We start from the raw sequence: 18,518 nt of genomic DNA, 5'->3' as shown, positions 1-18,518 counted from the left end.
AGGGAGTATATAACTAATTTAAAAATACTTTCTTGAGATGATATGATGGAATAGAGTTGACCTTATGATGACGAGGTCTTAGGTTCAAAGTCTCGACCTTTAAAATTCGACTGAGATTTATTTATTTTTTCATTAAAATTAATAAAAATAAATATGGTCTGAAAATGCAATCCGACACTACCTATTAATTTTATTTTGACATATAGCACACATTTCAAAATACCACCAAACGTACATCTAGAATATTATTTCATCCGTACCAGTGTCAGTATCAGTGTCTGCTGTACTGTAAACACGATAATTAAGAATATATCAGTGAAAATAATTATCTTATAATATAAATAATTATAAATTAAAATAACTAAAAAAAATTAAAAAATTTAAAATAAATTAAAATGTATAATCATTCTCTAAAAAATTTAAAAATTTAAAATAAGATTAAAAATAATTTTTTGTCGTTATAATAAATAAAAAAAATCAAAAAAATAAAAATAAAATAAATATAAAATTTGAATTTTCGAGGAAGAGAGAGGGTACAGTATAAAAAAAAATGTCGTTACTAACACGACCAAGAGAAGAGCTCCCAAATTTTTTGTAATCTAAAAATAAAAATAAATAGCAAAAGAAATGCAGAAGGGCTTCACTCTCGTGCAGACGGTGGGCACCGCCGGCATCTTCTCCGCCGTATCCTTCTGGTATTCAATTATCTCCCATTGCGTTTTTATATTTGCTTTTTCATCATTTCTTTTAGTACTATCGATCTAGTAATTTGGTGGTACATAATGTCAGGTACGGGTTCATGTTCGGCAGAGAGTCAGCGCGCAAGGAGCTCGAAGAGCTAATTGAGAAACTCCGCCGTTCTTCATCTCCTCCAGATCAGTCCTAGACGGTATCGATTGCAACCACTCTTCTGAAAATTGGAGTGGTTTTGTGCTGTAATTGGTTAATAGCCCTTGAGAGTGAGAGTGAGCCTCGCCTTCCCAACCTAGAATTGCTGGACTCCTAAATGGTATTATTGGCAACCTCTTTTAAAAAATTGGAGAGCTTTTGTGGTGTAATTTATCATTAATACGTAGAATTTCTGTTATACCGAGCATCATTACCTTAAAGTTTCGTAGCTAATAAGAAAATTAGGGTTATATGTTTTATTATAGAACCGGCGAAGAGATATTTGGTATGAAATCAAAACCTAGGGGTTGCATCGGTATCTATACATTACGTGGTACTCTCAGACGAACTTCTAGGATTTGCTTTTGTATCTATACATTATGTTGTGATGAAAAGCAGTTATGTGTTGTGAATCTTGAGCTCTACTTGTTTGAAGTATCTGTTGTTTTACTAGGTAAATCTTAATCCTTAATATAGATTTACAATCCAAAGTTTCATCGAACAAAGACTACGGGAGTTCTTGTCATTTCTACTCAATCAAGTTCATTTGCAGTGCAACATCTGACTTTTATTTTATATGATTATTATTCTGAATGGATGATGCAAGGGCAGTGAGAAACAATTTCGCATCCCTTTTTTTTAATTGACTGAACTTTTTCTTAGCAAATAAAAGGTTTACAATGACGTAAGCTTGTTTTCCGTAAGTGTTCAAACGTTTGTTTGCACTACATAGAGTTTTTTCTCTATGAAACTTAAGAAATTCAACTTTAACAATCTTTATGTATACATTTGCAGATTCAGTACTAGCATCAAGTTTACTGAGAGAAATGTTCTTGCTTTGTGTTGAAGGTGAGTTAAAGTTTTCTGCTGAAGGAACTTGAGATTTGGCCTAAATCTTCAGTATAATATATATTTGAAGCATGCATTCATGTATTGGCTACTTACTATTGGCTAGAATTGTTTACTTTCTATAATACCAAAATTTTGAATTTTGTAGACTTGGTAGAGATTAAGTTTAAATGCTGATGGATGTCATGATACTGATGGTACTTGCTTGTGATTCCTCATTTTAGGAGAAGAATTTATATGAAGTTTCTGTTTTATGGAATTACATTGAAGTATTACTCACATTCTTTCTGGATGATTTGTCTGTTGTTTTCATCTGTTACAAGAAGTGTTTTATCTTTGCTTAGATTCTGCTTCTAACCTGAAGAGTAGATATGATGATGATCAGGCTCATCTTCAGAAAATCCTAACTCTTACTCATATTTCAATTATGTGATATGGGTTTTCTTAGACCATTTTGTAGCTGTTGCAACTCCAACCCTTGCTTTACCGTTTATATCATAATTCATATATAATTGAGAAAGAAAACAATAACCTGAAAAGCAGAGCAGAGTTCATACTAAGTTAGTAAACTTTTATGGACCAAAACATTGCAGGAAACTGAAGTATGTCCCTTTTTGTTTTCAAGGGAATCAAAAAGATTTTAAAGTTTTGTACAGGAAACGAATATATATTGTTTACTGGACCAAGATAGTTAATTAATACTTGCTGTGCTTCTGTTTTCACTCTGTGCATACGCCAGATTTGTTGCCTCAGCTTCTAGCTTCCTTGCCATTGTTCCGAATCTCTTCATGTCCACCTAACTTTTAAAACAGCAATACTCTGTTCTTTGGAGTCTTGGACTTGGGCAAGACAAGGTTAATCAGTACATTGCCATGTATGTATGTGTATATGTACGCCCTTGACTTTCCAATGTGCTTTATATTTTACATTCTTGGAGTACAATGTCACAAAGATATGCTTCCATATCATCATACAAGGGCAGCTTCCCTTGTCTTCTGCAAATTATTTTGTTTGATAAATCCAACATAAAGGTCTGTTCCAATCCTGTCACTTTCATGAAGTCTCTTGTTTTGGCCATCTTCTGACATGTTTCTTATAAACTCAACCAAATTTCTCCAATTATCTGCTTCAAACAGCTGCTTATTCATTCTTAAGTAAGTAAATGCACTGAGACCTTCTGCTAGATCTAACCTGCTTGTTGTCAAAATTTGGGAAAATGCTCCTCCATCATACCGCTGTAGTGCATTTTCTCCAGCTAGTTCTGTTCTAGCACTTTTAGTTGCCATCTTTACTTGCCTAACTAGACCTTCTGGTGAGCAATTGGCTTTGCCTGGCTGTTCTCCATCTCTCATCTCCATGCATGTAAAGTTGAATACCACACCAAGTTTTCCTAGCATTCTTGCTATTGGCAGGTAACCATCTTGATACTTTGTGTTGTAGTACCCTGCTGTTAGTTCTGCTGCATGTGATCTTGTTTTGTAATGCCAATGAATCCCAGCTACTTTCCCAGACAGTTTGGCTCCAGTTCCTTGAAATATACCTTTTGCTGTTGTGAGAATCTTTTCTCCATGTTCGAGTAGCTTCCCAGAATACCACTCTAAGAAGAATTTTCCGTACTCGCTATCCCATCTACCCTCCCTCCGAAAAAATCCAGTGTCTTCTGGGAATTGATTGTATTGGCCGGCATCATGGGGCCCCCCTTGTCCCCAGTCTTCCTTCCCAATTGCCTCTGCAGTTGCTGCCAATGAAGCCTTCATGTACTGTTTCATGTAGAAAGAACATTTATCAAGAAAATTTTTTGAAACAAAAGCTAAATGTTGTGCCACTGCTATTTGTGGGAATTACCTTGTCGTAGCACTGAAATTCTCCAATTCCAGGAAATCTCCAGGTTCCATTGCTCTCAGGATATGAGGGATATCTTAACTCTCCACAAGGCCCCATTCCGACTTGAATCTCCTGTATTGTTAAAAGTAACATATGTTAAAAAGAATCCTTTATTTTTTGTTTTGATAATCAATTAACCTTGTTGCTACTTGCTTGTATCATATGAGAGTTTGAATGATTGAATCTACAATAAGACAACAATTATGACATCATTGATCATGGTATTTCAGCTTCATATAAATGTCTTGTGCATTTACTTTTATGCTTGATTCTTGATGTAGTGTATCTAATACCTATCATCTAATATATATTTGTTGTAGCTTCTGCTTTTGGTAAATTGGACCTTCCAAATATTTCTGCTCTCTGTTATCTTAATATTCTCTGAGTTATTGTTGTTGGCTCTCATGTGTATCACACAACAAGAATTGCTAATTGTTATAATCAAGTTCTTTGCTCACCTCTACATATAGCACCATGACTACTGCTAAATTCTATGGGATGGACAGTAGATTGCTGTTTCATAAAGTTAACTAATTAGACAAGGAAAAAGTTGGGTTAGAAGCTATACCACAATAACCTTTCCCAGGTAGTTGATGAACCTCTCTCTGAAACTCCTCATGTAGTCAGAATAGACCTGAATTGGTGTTCTTCCTCGAAGAACAGGCAGTGAGTCACAGCCCAACGATATGTACTCAGGGTTGCGCCGACCTGACTTATCAGTATAGACAAGGTCAGGATTTTTGCTGATCTCTTCAAGCACCCATGGTGGTAGGGGGATACTGCAAATATAATGCCAGAACATTTGTATCAATTGCAACTTAGATTATTCGCGACAAGATGGCTGAAATATCTGAGTGGAATTTAGGAAGTATCAGTTGGTGCACTGCAATCTTCTTTAACTTGTAATGATAATTAGATGTGCAGAAACAACTGCTATTGAAATAACTAAACCTAGAAGCATGCATAGAACTTTTGAAACTAGTCAAGCTTAGAAACCCATTTTGTTACTTGTACACTAGTTATTTTAATGTTCACGTACGGACAAACTTCAGCATCTGGCAAATAATTCGAAAAGCTGAGAACATAATTTAAATCTGGAACGCTTGTTTCTCTTGAGAAGGACATCCCCTTAAGCATTTTTTATAAGCCAGTTCAAACACAACAAAGGTAGGTTTTGTTATCACTTTATGAAAGTCATGGACCAGTATAAGCATTAATGGAGTACCTGGAAGATAAACTTTTTTGACAGTTAAAAAGGCAAATAATTGCGCACTAATATGGTACTGACCTGCAAGAGTCTCCAACATTTCCTCCACATTGATGAAAAGACATGACAACCTGAAGCTTCAACCCGAGCTTTTCAACCATCCTTATGAGTTCATCATAACCTTCCCAATTGTATTTCAGTGGTCCGTCTTTCTCAACCAATCCCCACCATGCATCAACCATAACCCCTTCAACTCCAGCACTCTTTAAAGCCATCAAACTAGCAAACATTGCTTTTGGTTTGTTCATGTTGCCCCCCATGGATATGGTATCAAGAGGCAGCATCACAAAAACAGGTACCTTCAATTTATTATGGCTGTGAGGGGGTGTAATCTGATGAAGTGTTTCTCTCTGCTCATAGTATCCCCCTTCCAAAAGAGAGGAGGTTCTCTCAGGTTGCAAGAGCTGTGCCTCTTGTATTGAATTCCTTGCTCGCAGCTGGCATGACGGCTTGATATGGGCAAAACCAACTATGCTAGAGAAGTCGCTAGGAGTTCTAAAGCCTTTGTTTTCAGGTAGATTGATAAATGAAGTTGAAGAGCGAAGCGTTAGAGTCATTTTTCCTCAGAATGAAGTGTTGCAAAGATGAAGCCTACCGGTGTTTATTTATGAAGATAAAGTATTCCCTGGTTCCTTAATAAGCCAATTTTGGTGGGCTCTAGTTCGGAAAGCAAAAAGTGCTAAAGATCAAACAAGTTGCTTTACCTTTTCAAAGTCTTCAATTTGGCTTCGTGTTTGCTTTTTATCCATCTTAAAATGCTATGGATCCATGGAAAAGGAATCTTTTATGTATTTCCGATTTCTACGTGTTAAATATGTGGAATCATAAATATCTGTTATGCTGTAAAAATAAAAACATCAAGTGAGATCAATGATTATAACAAATGTTTCTGCTGCATTCTGCTATTTAGAAGCTATTCGTTTTTTACCTTTGCCTATATGTGTATACACTCACATCCCACGGAAATCTTATTTATATTAAAAGTTTAAACCCAAATCTCATGCAGGAATATTTGATATCAAAGGCAGGGTTCTCTTAAGGGATGTTGAAGTAGGTCTGTAGATTTAATGTAATTTCCTATTTCACCTAATGTTATCTCCTTTAATAAATCCCCTACAGGCAATCATTCATATGAGCGAGCACTACCTATGTGTGGCTGGAAATGCTTCATAGTGACACTAAGCTGACATAGGCATAACATAGATGGATAGCTGAGGTTCTATGATCAATGTGTGTGTGTTTGTGTGTTTTGGTAATTAACTTGACTGAAACAACTAATGTTTGTTTGGTCACAAGTGACAAGTCTATGTGAGTTGTACACATCCTGATTCAGTGATTCAAATACATTTGGTCATTTATTCTCTTGTAGGAAGGTATTGATGCAACTGTGTAAAAGCCTTAGTTAGATTATGGTAAATGGGTTTGATTAGTTAGATAGCATGTAAATTAATGTTCGATTGTTCTCACATACTTCCAACCATTGCATCTCTGCTAGTGAACTGGAGGCAATATGTTTTAATGACAGATCTATGTGCTGATAGCTAAAAAGAAGAATAATTCGTAGAGATTTTAATTTTTTCTTTTGTGAGTTTAATCTGGGGGGAGTGTTAATTTACATATGCTAATCGTAAGAAATTTTGTGCTTTACTGTACTTTTTTTTTTTGCATTTGGATATCTTTCATCATGTCCCCTTCAAAGGTTTGAAAAAGCAAAGCGATTGATGTTAAGTTTGTGAGGGAAGCTGTGTCGGTTAATTATCAGCCATGCCAACATGATAACCAATGGGTGGCCCTTCTCTTCCTGTGACCTGTCTGGCCCCACAGTGTTTGCTTTTTCTCTTTGGCCTTCAGGAATGAAGACACACAGCTTGTGTGGATGAGAAAATTCTTGGTTTTTGAATTTTCATTTCCTTGTGTATCAGGATAAGAATGAACAAAGGGAGCCTTGTAAGTCTAGAATTAGTGGTGGTAGAAAAGTCGACTCTTGCATTTTATTGAAGCATTCTTCTCCATATACACATGTTAGAGATAAAACATTCCTTCGTGGACTGGCCCTTGTGGTTAGAAATTTTTGCTTACATGAGTCTTGGATGTTGCAATTAATGGTTCTAATTGAATTGCATACCTCCCTTGCAGGCTCTTGTGGTACTCAAAACTTGAGGTGACCAAACTAGACCAGGACAAACTGCCTGCAACATGATTTGAAATATAATACATGTGCAGAGTTTAATTTGTTTGAGGGATCATAAGGATCAATCAAGTTTTATAGGTTTAATAGAAACAGACAGTTGTGCTTGGGTACTACGGTGCTTTCGGTTTATTGGTTTTTGTTTGTAAATTAGACACAGAGATCATAACGTGCATCATGATGTGTGGTAGTTTAGACTTTAGAGATTTGATATACCCGGGATGTTGTAGGAGAAATCAACAAAATGCCAGCTGCTCAAATGTTGATATATAGTTTTGGTAGGATAATTTGTTGTAGTCATAATTGTGGCTGCTAGAGATGTTCTGTACATATTTGTTTGTGGAGATAATTGTGTGATCATATCAAGTAGATATCCTTGATTTGATGTAGAAACCTCTCCCCCGAATTAGCTCTACCTCAGGTAGGATTGAAATCCGGTTATTTCGAGGTTGAATAGTAAATTGGTTGTGTTTAGGATTAACTGATAACATATCATTGAGGGAGTGGAATAGCAAAATGGTTGAGTTCAACTCAAGCAGTAACTTTTAATGCTTACACTGGGCACACAAGCTCATGATCGATGTTGAACTTAGTAAATTTAACAAAAGAATAGAATTCTCAGCTGATTTGTTTGAATAACTTATAAATAATTATTTAGATCTGACATATTTTTGTGATGTCTGCTCTCTGCTGTGTAGATATTTGATGAGTATCAAGGCTGAGGCTCAGGTTGAAATTTTTTGGTTGCATGTCTAGTCTCATCTTTAGTTATCCATAAGTAGATCACATAGCCAAATTGACTGATCACAGATACGCAGGTAAATATCATATTAAATTTGTCGAATTTCTTTCTCACATGTTCTACAGATTGCACATTGTTTGATAAAATCTAAAAAGATGAAGTGGGTCTATGTTGGAAGTCTCAAACAAACAAAACACAAGTATTAGTTGCACATTTCACATGCCATATTTGTCTTATGGTTTAGTCTTCAAATCTGAAACAAAACATTATGAGTAATTATGCATAGAAGCTGTCGGGATGTCTTCATTTTAGGAAAATGAGTAGGGAAAAGAGTTGTAGGAACTTTCAATCTGAGAGGCATAGGAATGGGAACAGGAATAGTAAGAGATGCATCATCTAGTTTAGGTTGTGTTGAACCTCTTCTGCGATAGAAAATATGTGTTCTTGGTTCATTCACTGCTGAGGAATTTCTCGCTAGGATTAGATTCGTCGAATGTAGTTAAATACTCATTGTGTGGATGCGTGTATATATACATACATTATACAAATATATAAAGGATATAATTTGCTTTTATAAAATTAATATAGAATTTATTTGTCATCTGTCACAAATTTATACTAAATGGAAAACTAAAAAATTACATAATTGAAATCAAACTCTATGAAAAAGCTTAATAGATGCATAAGGTGTGACAGGTGGGAATCACGAATATGCTTTGGCATAACGAAAACAATCAAATGGATTTCTTGAATGAATTCAACAGCTGTTGTTTGTGTACCAGAACCAAGCATAGCAAATATCTTACCAAGATATTTATTGATTCATTGTTGAGTTCCTTTCAAGGTTTTGTATCCATCAAAGTGCCAAGCATTCATTGATTCATTTTTTTTTTTTTTTTTTAATCATTATTATTTTTTGAATTTTAATGCTGTAGCTGGAATAATATAACATGAGGTGGATTATGGTGTTTAGCAGAATGAAAAATCATAACAAATATGTTGAGCTACCTATAACTGAAAAATACATACATTGACCTGTATGCAAAAACACATTTAAATTATCACCTAATCAACATCTTATTTAAACTTATAGCATTGTCTATACAAACATTACATATAATTCAGTCCTCAAACATCACATAATATGATTATCAATCACCTCACACAAGGTTGGACATAAAAGACACTCACAAGCCAACCCATAGCAATTATGTCTTCAATTTTTTATCCAAATAATTTAGTATCTTCATCAAAAGGTCATAATATAACACATCCTTAAAGGTTAGCCAAAGCTTACCACGGTGTTTCAAGTCACCGGAAAAGCAGATCCAAGCTTGTTCCCATGGCGGTAGCATTTGACATTTACATTATATGGACCAAGTTCGACATGGTTATCTTCTTCTCCCAAGTAGAAGCATAGAGTGTACAATGCAATCTCAAACTCGGGGCTCACTCCAATCAAGGTGCTCGACACAGCTTTCAGAATGCCATTCCATTCAAACTGAATGGTAAGCAGCTGTGTCTCTGAGTCGGGCTGCAACATAGGGCAAAGAACATAACTATTATTAAAAAATACAAACATCTTAATATATTTAGAAGAAATTATTTTGATTCATGTGGATCCATGGAATTAGAGAGTTGACTACGAATGGAATAGATATTTGTTAAGATGCATGCAAATAACAAGCTTAATTTGGTAACTTGTAGACGCAATACATTTGTTTGAAAGACTATATAGGCTTAATTTTAGTCATGTCTAACTTTCTATAGATACAATCTACTTGAGATCCCTACTTGTACATATTTGCATAAAAACAAACCCTTCTGGGGGCTACCAAAATTGATGATCAATCTCCAACTCTGTATTTCGTTCATGAAAACTAGATTCAGTTCAAAGCTCTAGTTCATGAACCAAGGTTAGATGGAAAAATTCAACGTGAACAATACAATTATGTTGAAGATGGATGCAAATAATTACTTACTGTGTCACCACGCCGTCGAGGAAATATATAGCCTTGATAGTCCACATTTCCCTTTGACTCTTCCAGATAGAACTGCAAATGAAGTTTGATGTTTGTAAATGATATCACTAAAATTTGTAAAACAAGAAACATAAAGAGGGGTGATCACACATTCTGCTTGTCATAACAAGCTTACATGTAACAAAATTTAGGCAAAATGAGAACCAATCCAGATGAAAAGCATAAAACTTCTTTAGGCTTGTACCTGAATCCAGTTATGAAATCCAGATACTTCTGGCTGTCCAGATTTGATTTCTCCAACAAAAACATGTTCGAAAGCAGAAGAACAGCTAGATGTGCCACCTCGACCATAAAGATCGAACCAGAGACTTGTCAAAATTCGCTTGAAATCTTGATAATTCTCCGGTGCTTTGCCCTTGGCTAACAGATACTTGTACAGGTACTTAATAGGGGCTGTTCTGCTGATCTCTTCTATAAATGCTGCTTGCTCTTGTCTCTCCTCAGGTGTTACGACTTCTTTATACCCTTCATGTGGATTATAATTATCAAGAAGAGAACAGAAACGAGAGTACGTAGGCCTCCTCAATATATCATCACTCAACCAGGCGAACAGGCTCCCTTCTGCCATGTCTTCCTTCTGGTAGACTTTTTTCCCGTCACCACAATCAATCTCATAATCTTTTCCAGGTACTAAACGGTTCAAATCAAGTTCCCACAGTTTGTTTGCAGCCTTTGCTAGATCGTAAAGCTCTTCTTCTGAGGGATCTAAGTCACCACGGCAGTCGACCTCATTAGCGTAATTCTGCTCTGTAGGTGGCTTCTTGTAGTCATTCCACTTCTCCTTAGGCACCTGGACATAATTGAATTGCATTTTTTTTTTGATAACACCCCAGTAGTAAGTTGTTAAGTTTAATTAGAACATATGATGTAGACAGAAGATGGAAAATATTTCTGCATATACTGGGTGGGGTAGTCACTAGTCAGTCATGCTTCTGGAAAATTTTAGGATCATCAATCTGATTTTGGTTAGATGAATAAGTCAATCTACAGCTTTCTCTCCCAACGGTGAGATCTAGTAATGAGTCAAAAAATGTCTATTCCAAAACATGCAGTGATAAAGTAGTCGAGCTGAAAAATCCAGCTACTAGGGATCTGTTGATGTAATATATATATTTCATTGTTTTTTTCTACCTATCAGTTCTCTTTAAAAAACATCGAATTATATATTTTTTTTCCGTACAAAACATCATGTCCAGATACTATTTCACCTAAAATATACTGTAATCCAAAACATAAACCCAAAAAGAACACACCCTCTAGACACTCTATTCAAGAGGAAATGGTCTCTAATGTTTAATCAAGTTCTATGAATACCTTTTGCCGCCGTTTAGAAGGCTTCTTGTGTACTGTTTCCCAACCATCATTGTCTCCATCGTCCTCCTGCACGGATCCGACAAGTAGCAAGTTCATAAATTTGAACTTCTAATACTTAAGCGAGAGACATACTAATTAGTCAAAGAATGCCTATTCCATGATATCCATTGATAATGAAGTAGCGCCGAAAAATCTAGGTACTAAATGCTAAATGTATACACATTCTATTCACACCTGTTCGTCTATATGCGAACATAAAATTACCAAAATGAGCACTGTGTTCGTCATGATCTCTTCATATGAACATATAATACTTAACAAAAGGAGTAACTCGAAACCAAATGCCTTTCTTGGGCAGTCGGTACAAAATCATTCATCCAATAATGTTCATTTGTTTCATGCATTAGAAATGTGATTGATTGCATGGGCTGTTAGATGATCTGAAAAGACAGAATAGATAATGATCCATTGTTATGCAAATAGTTGAAAAAACCTGTTTCAAGAATTACAACATAATGCAACAGGAAGGCCAAAAATGGTCACAATTCAATATTTTACCTTTTGAGGATCTGCATCCAGACTAGAGTTGAGTTGAATTCAACCACAAAAACTAACAATATTAGCTATATAGGAATTAATGTACATAAAAAGTACCCGTGGATGTCCCTCTGGAAGTCGTCCTTGTGAGCAGTCTGATTCCCATTCCTCCTGATACCCAAAACACCAAACTCAGCAGAAGAAGAAATGTAACTATGAAAGTAGACCACAGGAATTAAGATACAGAAATATTACCAGAATATGAACCCTATCATTTGAAGCAAACTTGTAATATATAATAAGAGATCAAAACCAAACAAGACAAGACACCTTTCTTGGTATGTACTAAATCAAAATTATCCATAAAAACAATTTTCATTTCTTACGCATTCATTCGAGGTCATATAATCAGAGTTCAGATCTGAAGATAGACGATGATGATGCATTAATTAATTAATTTATACCTTTCAAGCTCACAAAATTATTCTACTCTACTCTTCTCTTCTCAATGTGTAGTTTTTTCTACCCCATTAAGGATATGCAGTTGAAACGAAACCAACAACAGAACATGATAACTGAAAAACACAGAAACAGATTACCTCCCTACGTTGATATGGTCGCTGATATGATGCTGTGTGTTGTCCCTGACCCTGACCCTGACCCTGACCCTGGCCCTGCTAACCACCAAACAGCAAATTCAGCTGACGAACAAAGGGAAGGAAATCGTACAGAAACAGAACTCACTCCATGAAAACAGTTAAGAAAGAAAAAGTTACACGTCTGTTCCGATCATCCTCGTGGTCCTTTTCCTCAGACACAACCTGCGCCCAAGTGGATCTGGACCGTTCCTCCCTGCTTTGATCGTTCCGTCTCCCATTCCCATCGTCATCGTTGTCTCCCAAGGCGACATTAATCAGTCCCTTGACCAATCCTTCCATTGCAATTGCAATTGCAATTGAGACGGGGAAGGAGAAGGAGTCGATGGAAAGTGTGTATTTATTTATTTATTCATTGAGTCGTGTGAATGTGTTGTTGAGGGAAAGCGATCGGAGGGCAATTGGTACCACCACATCCACATGATCTTGGTTTGATTTGGCGTAGTCGATTCATTGATTGCGTGCTATTTAATGGGTAATAACCATAAATTAAAGGGAGATTTCCGTTTCTTGATTGCCTGTCGGCAAGCTCTCGTCTATTCTCTCCTCTCATCTTTACTCCTCAATTGATGTTTGAATCATTGAGGGATCTGAGGCTTCCTTTGTTACAGCATCTTGGTTTTTGTTAAAGTCTCCTATCGTCACATGTTTCGATATGTATACTGAACGAACCGATACTGTTATCGTACCAAAAAAATTCGATACAATATCATACTATACCAAAATTTTCCAAATCTTTTGGTATGCGATGCATGGTGTTTTGGTATGTTATTTCCACCCCTGCCTAGAAACCGTATTATGGAGGCACAATTTGATTTTATACTTAGCTCAGTTGAAGAGTGCAATTTTACTAAGACCTTTGAAGGGAATTTTGCCAAGCACTCTTTGTTATTCCATTTACAAAACACCTTCACAGAGTTTAGATTTTTTTGGAGTAAAAAGGTATCCAAAAGCTTATCGATGATGGAAAGAGCTTAACGACTTATCTACTGCTGATGGTTCCCTGTTCCCTTGCTATCCATCAAGTGTTGCTGGCTTCGAATGATGTCGACCTCCTAAAAGGATGCAAAAGTCACCGAGCATCCGATGAATGCATTGAAAGCTGGGCAGAGTCGAGGACCCTTTTAGGTTTCCAGTCGGATTCTTCTTGAGGTTGTCTCAAAGCGACAAAGTGAAGGGCGTCGCTACACATTTGGTATATATGGCAAGCCCATGGATAAGCATCTGATGCTGACCATATCTTTTGCTCTTCAAATGCTGTTTCCTCGCAAAGAGATTCGGCTACGCAGTACACTTCATCGAGCTCCGGCTCTTCAAATCTTGAAACAGCCACGCATCCAAGGGATACATAGCCTTCAGGAGCGCGTGGATGCCAAATCGACACGGGGTTTTTGTAATCATCCAAACAATTCCTCCAAACCTATACAGTGGAATGTTGAAGACATCAATAAAACACAAACCTGCCTCAACCTTCTAGTTTTCAATATTGAAATCAACAATAATATTTGAAGGATGTTTTACCAGGTCGTATCCCACAGGGAACTCAAACAATTTATTGGATACACGATAAATTGCAGCAACATTAGGAGGATGGTTGCCAGGGCGAGCTATATCTCCGATTGAGACGTACCTGGAACATTCAAAGACATTGCGAAGTGATATAATGGTTATAGCTCTAAGATAAGTTTTTTGAATCTAAGTGATATAATGGTTATGTCAACAAGACATTTAAAGGATATCCAAAATAAAAAAGTAGCTTAACCATTTTGGGTAAAATGGCGAAATGCATGCCAAATGATCTTCTTGCGAAGTTCTTTAATTCAGCAGTTGTTTTTCAAGGAGGAAATTGGTACTTACCCGTCAGGACAAACAGGCCGCCAGATGCTACAAGTTTCATCATTGCCCGAACTCTGGAAGTAACAAAGTTGTTAGAGAAAAATATGAATAGACATGTTCGGGAATCTAAAAACTACACTGGGAATATGACATGGAGATTGACATTACGCACCTGTTTTTGGCACAACGTGCAACGACCTTTAGATTCTCGTTCACTGTTCCATATTCTTGTAAAATTGATGCTGTGTTCAATGAATTTTTGCTCACCGGATGTGGAGCTTGAAGAAGAATATTTTCCTGATGTGATAATGGGTCTATGCCGTTTGCGTGATTCTGCTAAGTCAACTTCATTACGAGAAATGTATACACAACTTTGGCTCGAAGATGCCTGCACATGGTAGAAAATCACATGTCAAGATTTTTATTCATCAAATAAAATATTGGTTTGATGGTGAGTAGAAGACCTGTTTTGCGAAGTTCTGCTGTGCCTTCCACATTTTCCGCACCACCGAGCAAACTCTAACAGCTTGTGGTTCACTTTCATTTGGCAATTGTTCTGTCTTGCACTTAATAACTCGTACGAAGCTTTCCCCTCTCACAAAGCTCTTCAAATGGATTATTAAATGTGAAGGGATGAGATATCCAGCTTTGGCCAATTCTAGTGCCATTACTTCATCCCATGGCACATCCCACAATATCTTGCACGGCTTTCTATCCATCTTATCAGGGGCCGAACACTTGAAATAAACACCAACACAAAAAATTAATGAAAAGAAAGATTAGAAAGAGGAAACTCTGTACTACATAAAAGCAGACAATAATGTTCTAAACAAAGGAGAAGCAAGTCGAAACAACGGAGGAATGTGGCTACCTGCAGCAGCATTACTCGCCTATTAGTAACCAATACAATCCGTTGATATGGAACAACAAAATGCTCTTCATAGCAATCAGACCAAGCAAATTTTGATGGCTCTTTGAATATTTCAGTACATCCAAAATTCCTACTTGCTTCTGCAAGGAAAAGTATCATCTGAAACAGAGAATATAATGTCAGGTTATTACCATCAGCGCCAAATTATCATTAAACAGATTAAAATAGCATCATGTTAAGATTCTATTACGTATGAGAGTAATAAACTCTATTAAGACATGTTAAAATGGATCCAAGAGTCAACCTAGCACTAAACTTACAAAAACGTCAGTGCAAAGCTCATGTTAGTATTGTGGAGGGTATGAACTTCCACATAAAGTTTTGTTTTTAGAAGAAAGATAGTTTATAGATCATAGAAAGAAGAGCCATAATCAAGGAAACATGACACTGTGAGTGTTTAAAAAAATTGAAAAACAAAAACAGTGATATGGAAACATCGGGTGAATCTAGGCCCAATAATCAGAAAATTTGAACATATATAAATATATGTGAACTAGACATCAAACAGAGAAACTCCATAATTCTGGTTGAAGCCTGTACGATAAAGATATGGAGCATCCTCCCATGATTCAGGAGTGTATTCCAGCATATGAATGTTTAGGGCATGGACATTCATGATTCATTCAAGCATCATATATGAGATTTTTCAGTACATATGGTAAATCAATAGCACATTAATTTCAAATAACATAAATAGTAGGAAAAAACAGTATACATGCCTGCCCAATTGCTTCTCTTTCAGAATATTCTCTCAAAATATTATCTGCGTGAAATGCCCGTGGATTTCGTACTCGCTGGAAGTTTTTCTTGTTACTCAAAATCTCCAAGCACCGGGAACAACTTGCACCAATTCCATCAACAGTCAAGGAGAAAAAATCTAATGCTCCACTCATTGGCTGTACAAAAAAACCCAAGAAAGCCTGTCCCAATCCATGAGCAAAGCCAAGAATACCATTTTGTCTAGCACTCTGTACCGGTTTCCTCACAACCCCTGACACTCCAAAAGCAAAGCCTTGAGCAAGAGCTTCAGTTCCTTGCACAATTCCATCACCAACACCAGTAATCCTTCGAGACCACACCTAAATCCATTGTCTAGTGTTAATATAAATTTTTATTTTCTCTGATGCAGAATATTCAAACAATATTACCTGCTTGGAGCGAAGCTGTAAAAATTGTCCATCAGTTGAGAGCTCGGCAAAGCCTTTACTGAGTGATGCCAAAGTGGAACTTGTCATGCCAAGTACATCTACAGAAAATAATAAATGTAGTGGATTATGGATCAGATCTCTCCATATGCGATTTCCAATTGCTGACATTATGGAACTCTTTCTTAAAAATCTGTCTCTGTGTGTCACTTTCCGAAGATGAACCTGATATAAAGACATTGCAATTAACATATATCAGGGGAAAAGAAAGAAAGAAAAGGAAACAGTTTATATTCATGTGACCTAAATTCATGTGTATCTTTGGCCAAATAAAATGTTTTGTATTAATAGATATTGATTTTAGATGAGCTTATGCAGAGTGTGCAGAACTTGGAATAGATAACATAATAAATCAAATCTAGAGGAAATGTATCCCCACATCACACACACAAAAAAAAAAAAAAAAAGAAAAAAGAAGTAGAAGGTGAACAAAAAGGAGTTAACAGTAATATCAGACCTTCCATTAATTACACAATCCATACATCACAGGACCTGGAGACTATGCGATCCCTTGATCAACTGTCTAACTATGTCTCCTCAAGTTGTTATTATCTACCCTAAAAATTATATCGAGTCTAAATGATATTTCCATTCCCAATACATTTGTTTAAGGTTTCTCAGAAAGGGAATGTAGGGATTGTATGGAGAGATGAGTGTTTGGGCAAACAGAAAATCTGAGAGATGGTGATAGTCAGAAGTAAAATTAGATTGCTAAGTGCAATTTTGCATTGAAGCATGGTGCAGATGAATCCTTTTCTATAATAAGCTATATTGGTGGCCAAAGGGTATATTAGACACATTGAGTTGATTATCTGGAGATTTTTCCTAAATGTGGTATCAGGTATGTGAATATTATTTATACTAAGGATTGATATTTAATCATATTGTTTTGCAATCTCAACATCTTAGATCTTTTGAGATTTTCAATAGGAAGTTCCATAGATAAATAGCATTGAAGTGAATGCAACCATGAGCCAACATTTTGTGAAGAGAAAACTGGCAACAGACCTGAATCTTAAAGGCATTCCCAACAGCTGACAAAACAGGGCCCCATACACCTAGATGTCCATGTGGTCTTTGACCTGGTGCAGTCTCCAATGCAACCTTAAGTCTTACCTCAGAAATATCAATCAAGCTGGAAGCAAAAAGGGAATATGTCAAGTAATTTCCTTTAGAAGTTAATATATGTATATATATATTTTCCTAAAGGAAGTTTAAAACATTTACTTCTGCTGCTCAGGTGCGATTCATAATAAGATCATTGAACATGCATGAGGGGATTAATTAGGCATGGGTATACAAGTATACAACACCATATTATATGTACCATGGAAAGGAAAAGAAAATTTCTTCTCAACACATACAGAATGTTGGTATACGAATTGTCATGAAGAAAATAAAGTGTGTGAAAAATAACATTGTACTAAGAGTGTCAAATAGAACATATTACTAACAATGAAAATATGAAGCATTTGGACAAGAAGCTGACTGACATACAACATTGCAGAATAGTAGTTACTAAACTAAGCAAACTCTAAGCAACTACAATCACCAGACTAGTAGTTAATAATGTGTGCGAATCATTGCAGAGCCAATAAAATTTTGCAAACTAGAAAACCCAATTACATTCTATCACATAGCATTGTAAATGTATGCTAAAGAAACAATTTCATAGCTACCAACAGGCAGCAGGAGGTGCCAGAATGTAGTACAGCAAGGATGATGACACGATTAGATGAGGACAATTTAAAGTAATTGAATAATTTCTTACTCTATACGCATTTCAGGATCAACTTGTGTAACAGTAGTATTTTGTGGAACACGATCTAGTTGGAGTTTGTTGAAAAAATCTATGAAAGCCCAGATGATTGGCTCATGGATGTTGAGTCTCCAAATTTTATCAATTACCTGTAACATAGTGAAAGTATTAAGCAACATTCAATGCAAAATTGAAATTGAAAACTCTTCAGGGGCAGGGACATTACCCTTATGTAAACATAGGGGTAGATCTGGACACCATCAACAATTTCATTGCGTGATGTTATAGTCATTTTGAAGACTGGATGTTGCACATCCGGAGTCTGTTCTGGTACCAAAAGTATGGGCATTACTGTCAGAGGAAGCTGATTATCCAGTTGAATGTATCCAAGTATCACTTTGAACCTGTTATGGTAAAACC

At 36.2% G+C, this 18,518-nt stretch overlaps 4 protein-coding genes across 12 annotated transcripts in view; 1 reads left to right on the top strand and 3 right to left on the bottom strand.

Annotated features, from left to right (window-relative positions):
• Nucleotides 1–551: 551 nt before the first annotated feature.
• Nucleotides 552–7,524, top strand: LOC127260742 (uncharacterized). 5 transcript variants are annotated; one of them, XR_007840791.1, is made up of 4 exons: nucleotides 552–695; nucleotides 790–889; nucleotides 1,684–1,737; nucleotides 7,025–7,524. XR_007840791.1 is itself a non-coding variant. In XM_051288650.1 (3 exons), the coding sequence occupies exons 1-2, from the start codon at nucleotides 628–630 to the stop codon at nucleotides 884–886; spliced, it is 165 nt and encodes a 54-aa protein (XP_051144607.1). In that variant the 5' UTR covers nucleotides 552–627; the 3' UTR covers nucleotides 887–889; nucleotides 1,684–3,370. The 5 variants fall into 5 exon arrangements, 1 of the variants encoding a protein (XP_051144607.1); XR_007840789.1 differs by having other exon boundaries at nucleotides 790–1,009; nucleotides 7,025–7,454; XR_007840790.1 differs by lacking the exon at nucleotides 7,025–7,524 and adding an exon at nucleotides 3,615–3,833.
• On the bottom strand, nucleotides 2,266–5,445 carry LOC127260740 (beta-amylase 3, chloroplastic). The gene is made up of 4 exons (XM_051288645.1): nucleotides 4,910–5,445; nucleotides 4,190–4,400; nucleotides 3,583–3,693; nucleotides 2,266–3,497 (listed from the first exon to the last, which is right to left on the bottom strand). Exons 1-4 carry the CDS (start codon nucleotides 5,443–5,445, stop codon nucleotides 2,706–2,708), a joined length of 1,650 nt encoding a protein of 549 aa, XP_051144602.1. The 3' UTR covers nucleotides 2,266–2,705.
• A 1,352-nt stretch (nucleotides 7,525–8,876) lies between the features above and the next one.
• LOC127260741 (uncharacterized) lies at nucleotides 8,877–12,803 on the bottom strand. Of its 3 annotated transcripts, none has more exons than XM_051288646.1 (7): nucleotides 12,488–12,803; nucleotides 12,311–12,388; nucleotides 11,829–11,882; nucleotides 11,175–11,240; nucleotides 10,045–10,650; nucleotides 9,801–9,872; nucleotides 8,877–9,352 (listed from the first exon to the last, which is right to left on the bottom strand). In XM_051288646.1, the coding sequence occupies exons 1-7, from the start codon at nucleotides 12,647–12,649 to the stop codon at nucleotides 9,125–9,127; spliced, it is 1,266 nt and encodes a 421-aa protein (XP_051144603.1). In that variant the 5' UTR covers nucleotides 12,650–12,803; the 3' UTR covers nucleotides 8,877–9,124. The 3 variants fall into 3 exon arrangements, with proteins under 3 accessions (XP_051144603.1, XP_051144604.1, XP_051144605.1); XM_051288647.1 differs by having other exon boundaries at nucleotides 12,311–12,385; XM_051288648.1 differs by having other exon boundaries at nucleotides 12,311–12,373.
• A 172-nt stretch (nucleotides 12,804–12,975) lies between these two features.
• The window catches only part of LOC127260739 (uncharacterized), a 41,204-nt gene continuing 35,661 nt past the window's right edge, over nucleotides 12,976–18,518 (bottom strand). For all 3 annotated transcript variants that reach the window (XM_051288642.1, XM_051288643.1, XM_051288644.1), the window contains 11 exons: nucleotides 18,325–18,502; nucleotides 18,111–18,247; nucleotides 17,348–17,474; nucleotides 16,283–16,504; nucleotides 15,854–16,213; nucleotides 15,075–15,233; nucleotides 14,668–14,940; nucleotides 14,376–14,591; nucleotides 14,225–14,277; nucleotides 13,889–13,997; nucleotides 12,976–13,787 (listed from right to left, as the gene is read on the bottom strand). In XM_051288642.1, coding sequence (XP_051144599.1) covers nucleotides 13,440–13,787; nucleotides 13,889–13,997; nucleotides 14,225–14,277; nucleotides 14,376–14,591; nucleotides 14,668–14,940; nucleotides 15,075–15,233; nucleotides 15,854–16,213; nucleotides 16,283–16,504; nucleotides 17,348–17,474; nucleotides 18,111–18,247; nucleotides 18,325–18,502 — 2,182 coding nt within the window. In that variant the 3' untranslated portion in view covers nucleotides 12,976–13,439. The remainder of the gene's footprint in view (nucleotides 13,788–13,888; nucleotides 13,998–14,224; nucleotides 14,278–14,375; nucleotides 14,592–14,667; nucleotides 14,941–15,074; nucleotides 15,234–15,853; nucleotides 16,214–16,282; nucleotides 16,505–17,347; nucleotides 17,475–18,110; nucleotides 18,248–18,324; nucleotides 18,503–18,518) is intronic.

Source organism: Andrographis paniculata, unplaced genomic scaffold (genome assembly GCF_009805555.1).
Source record: "Andrographis paniculata isolate CXL003 unplaced genomic scaffold, ASM980555v1 Contig62END, whole genome shotgun sequence".
NCBI lineage: Eukaryota > Viridiplantae > Streptophyta > Magnoliopsida > Lamiales > Acanthaceae > Andrographis > Andrographis paniculata.
The sequence above is the reverse complement of the archived record's forward strand: the minus strand, read 5'-3'. Positions and strand labels throughout refer to the sequence as shown.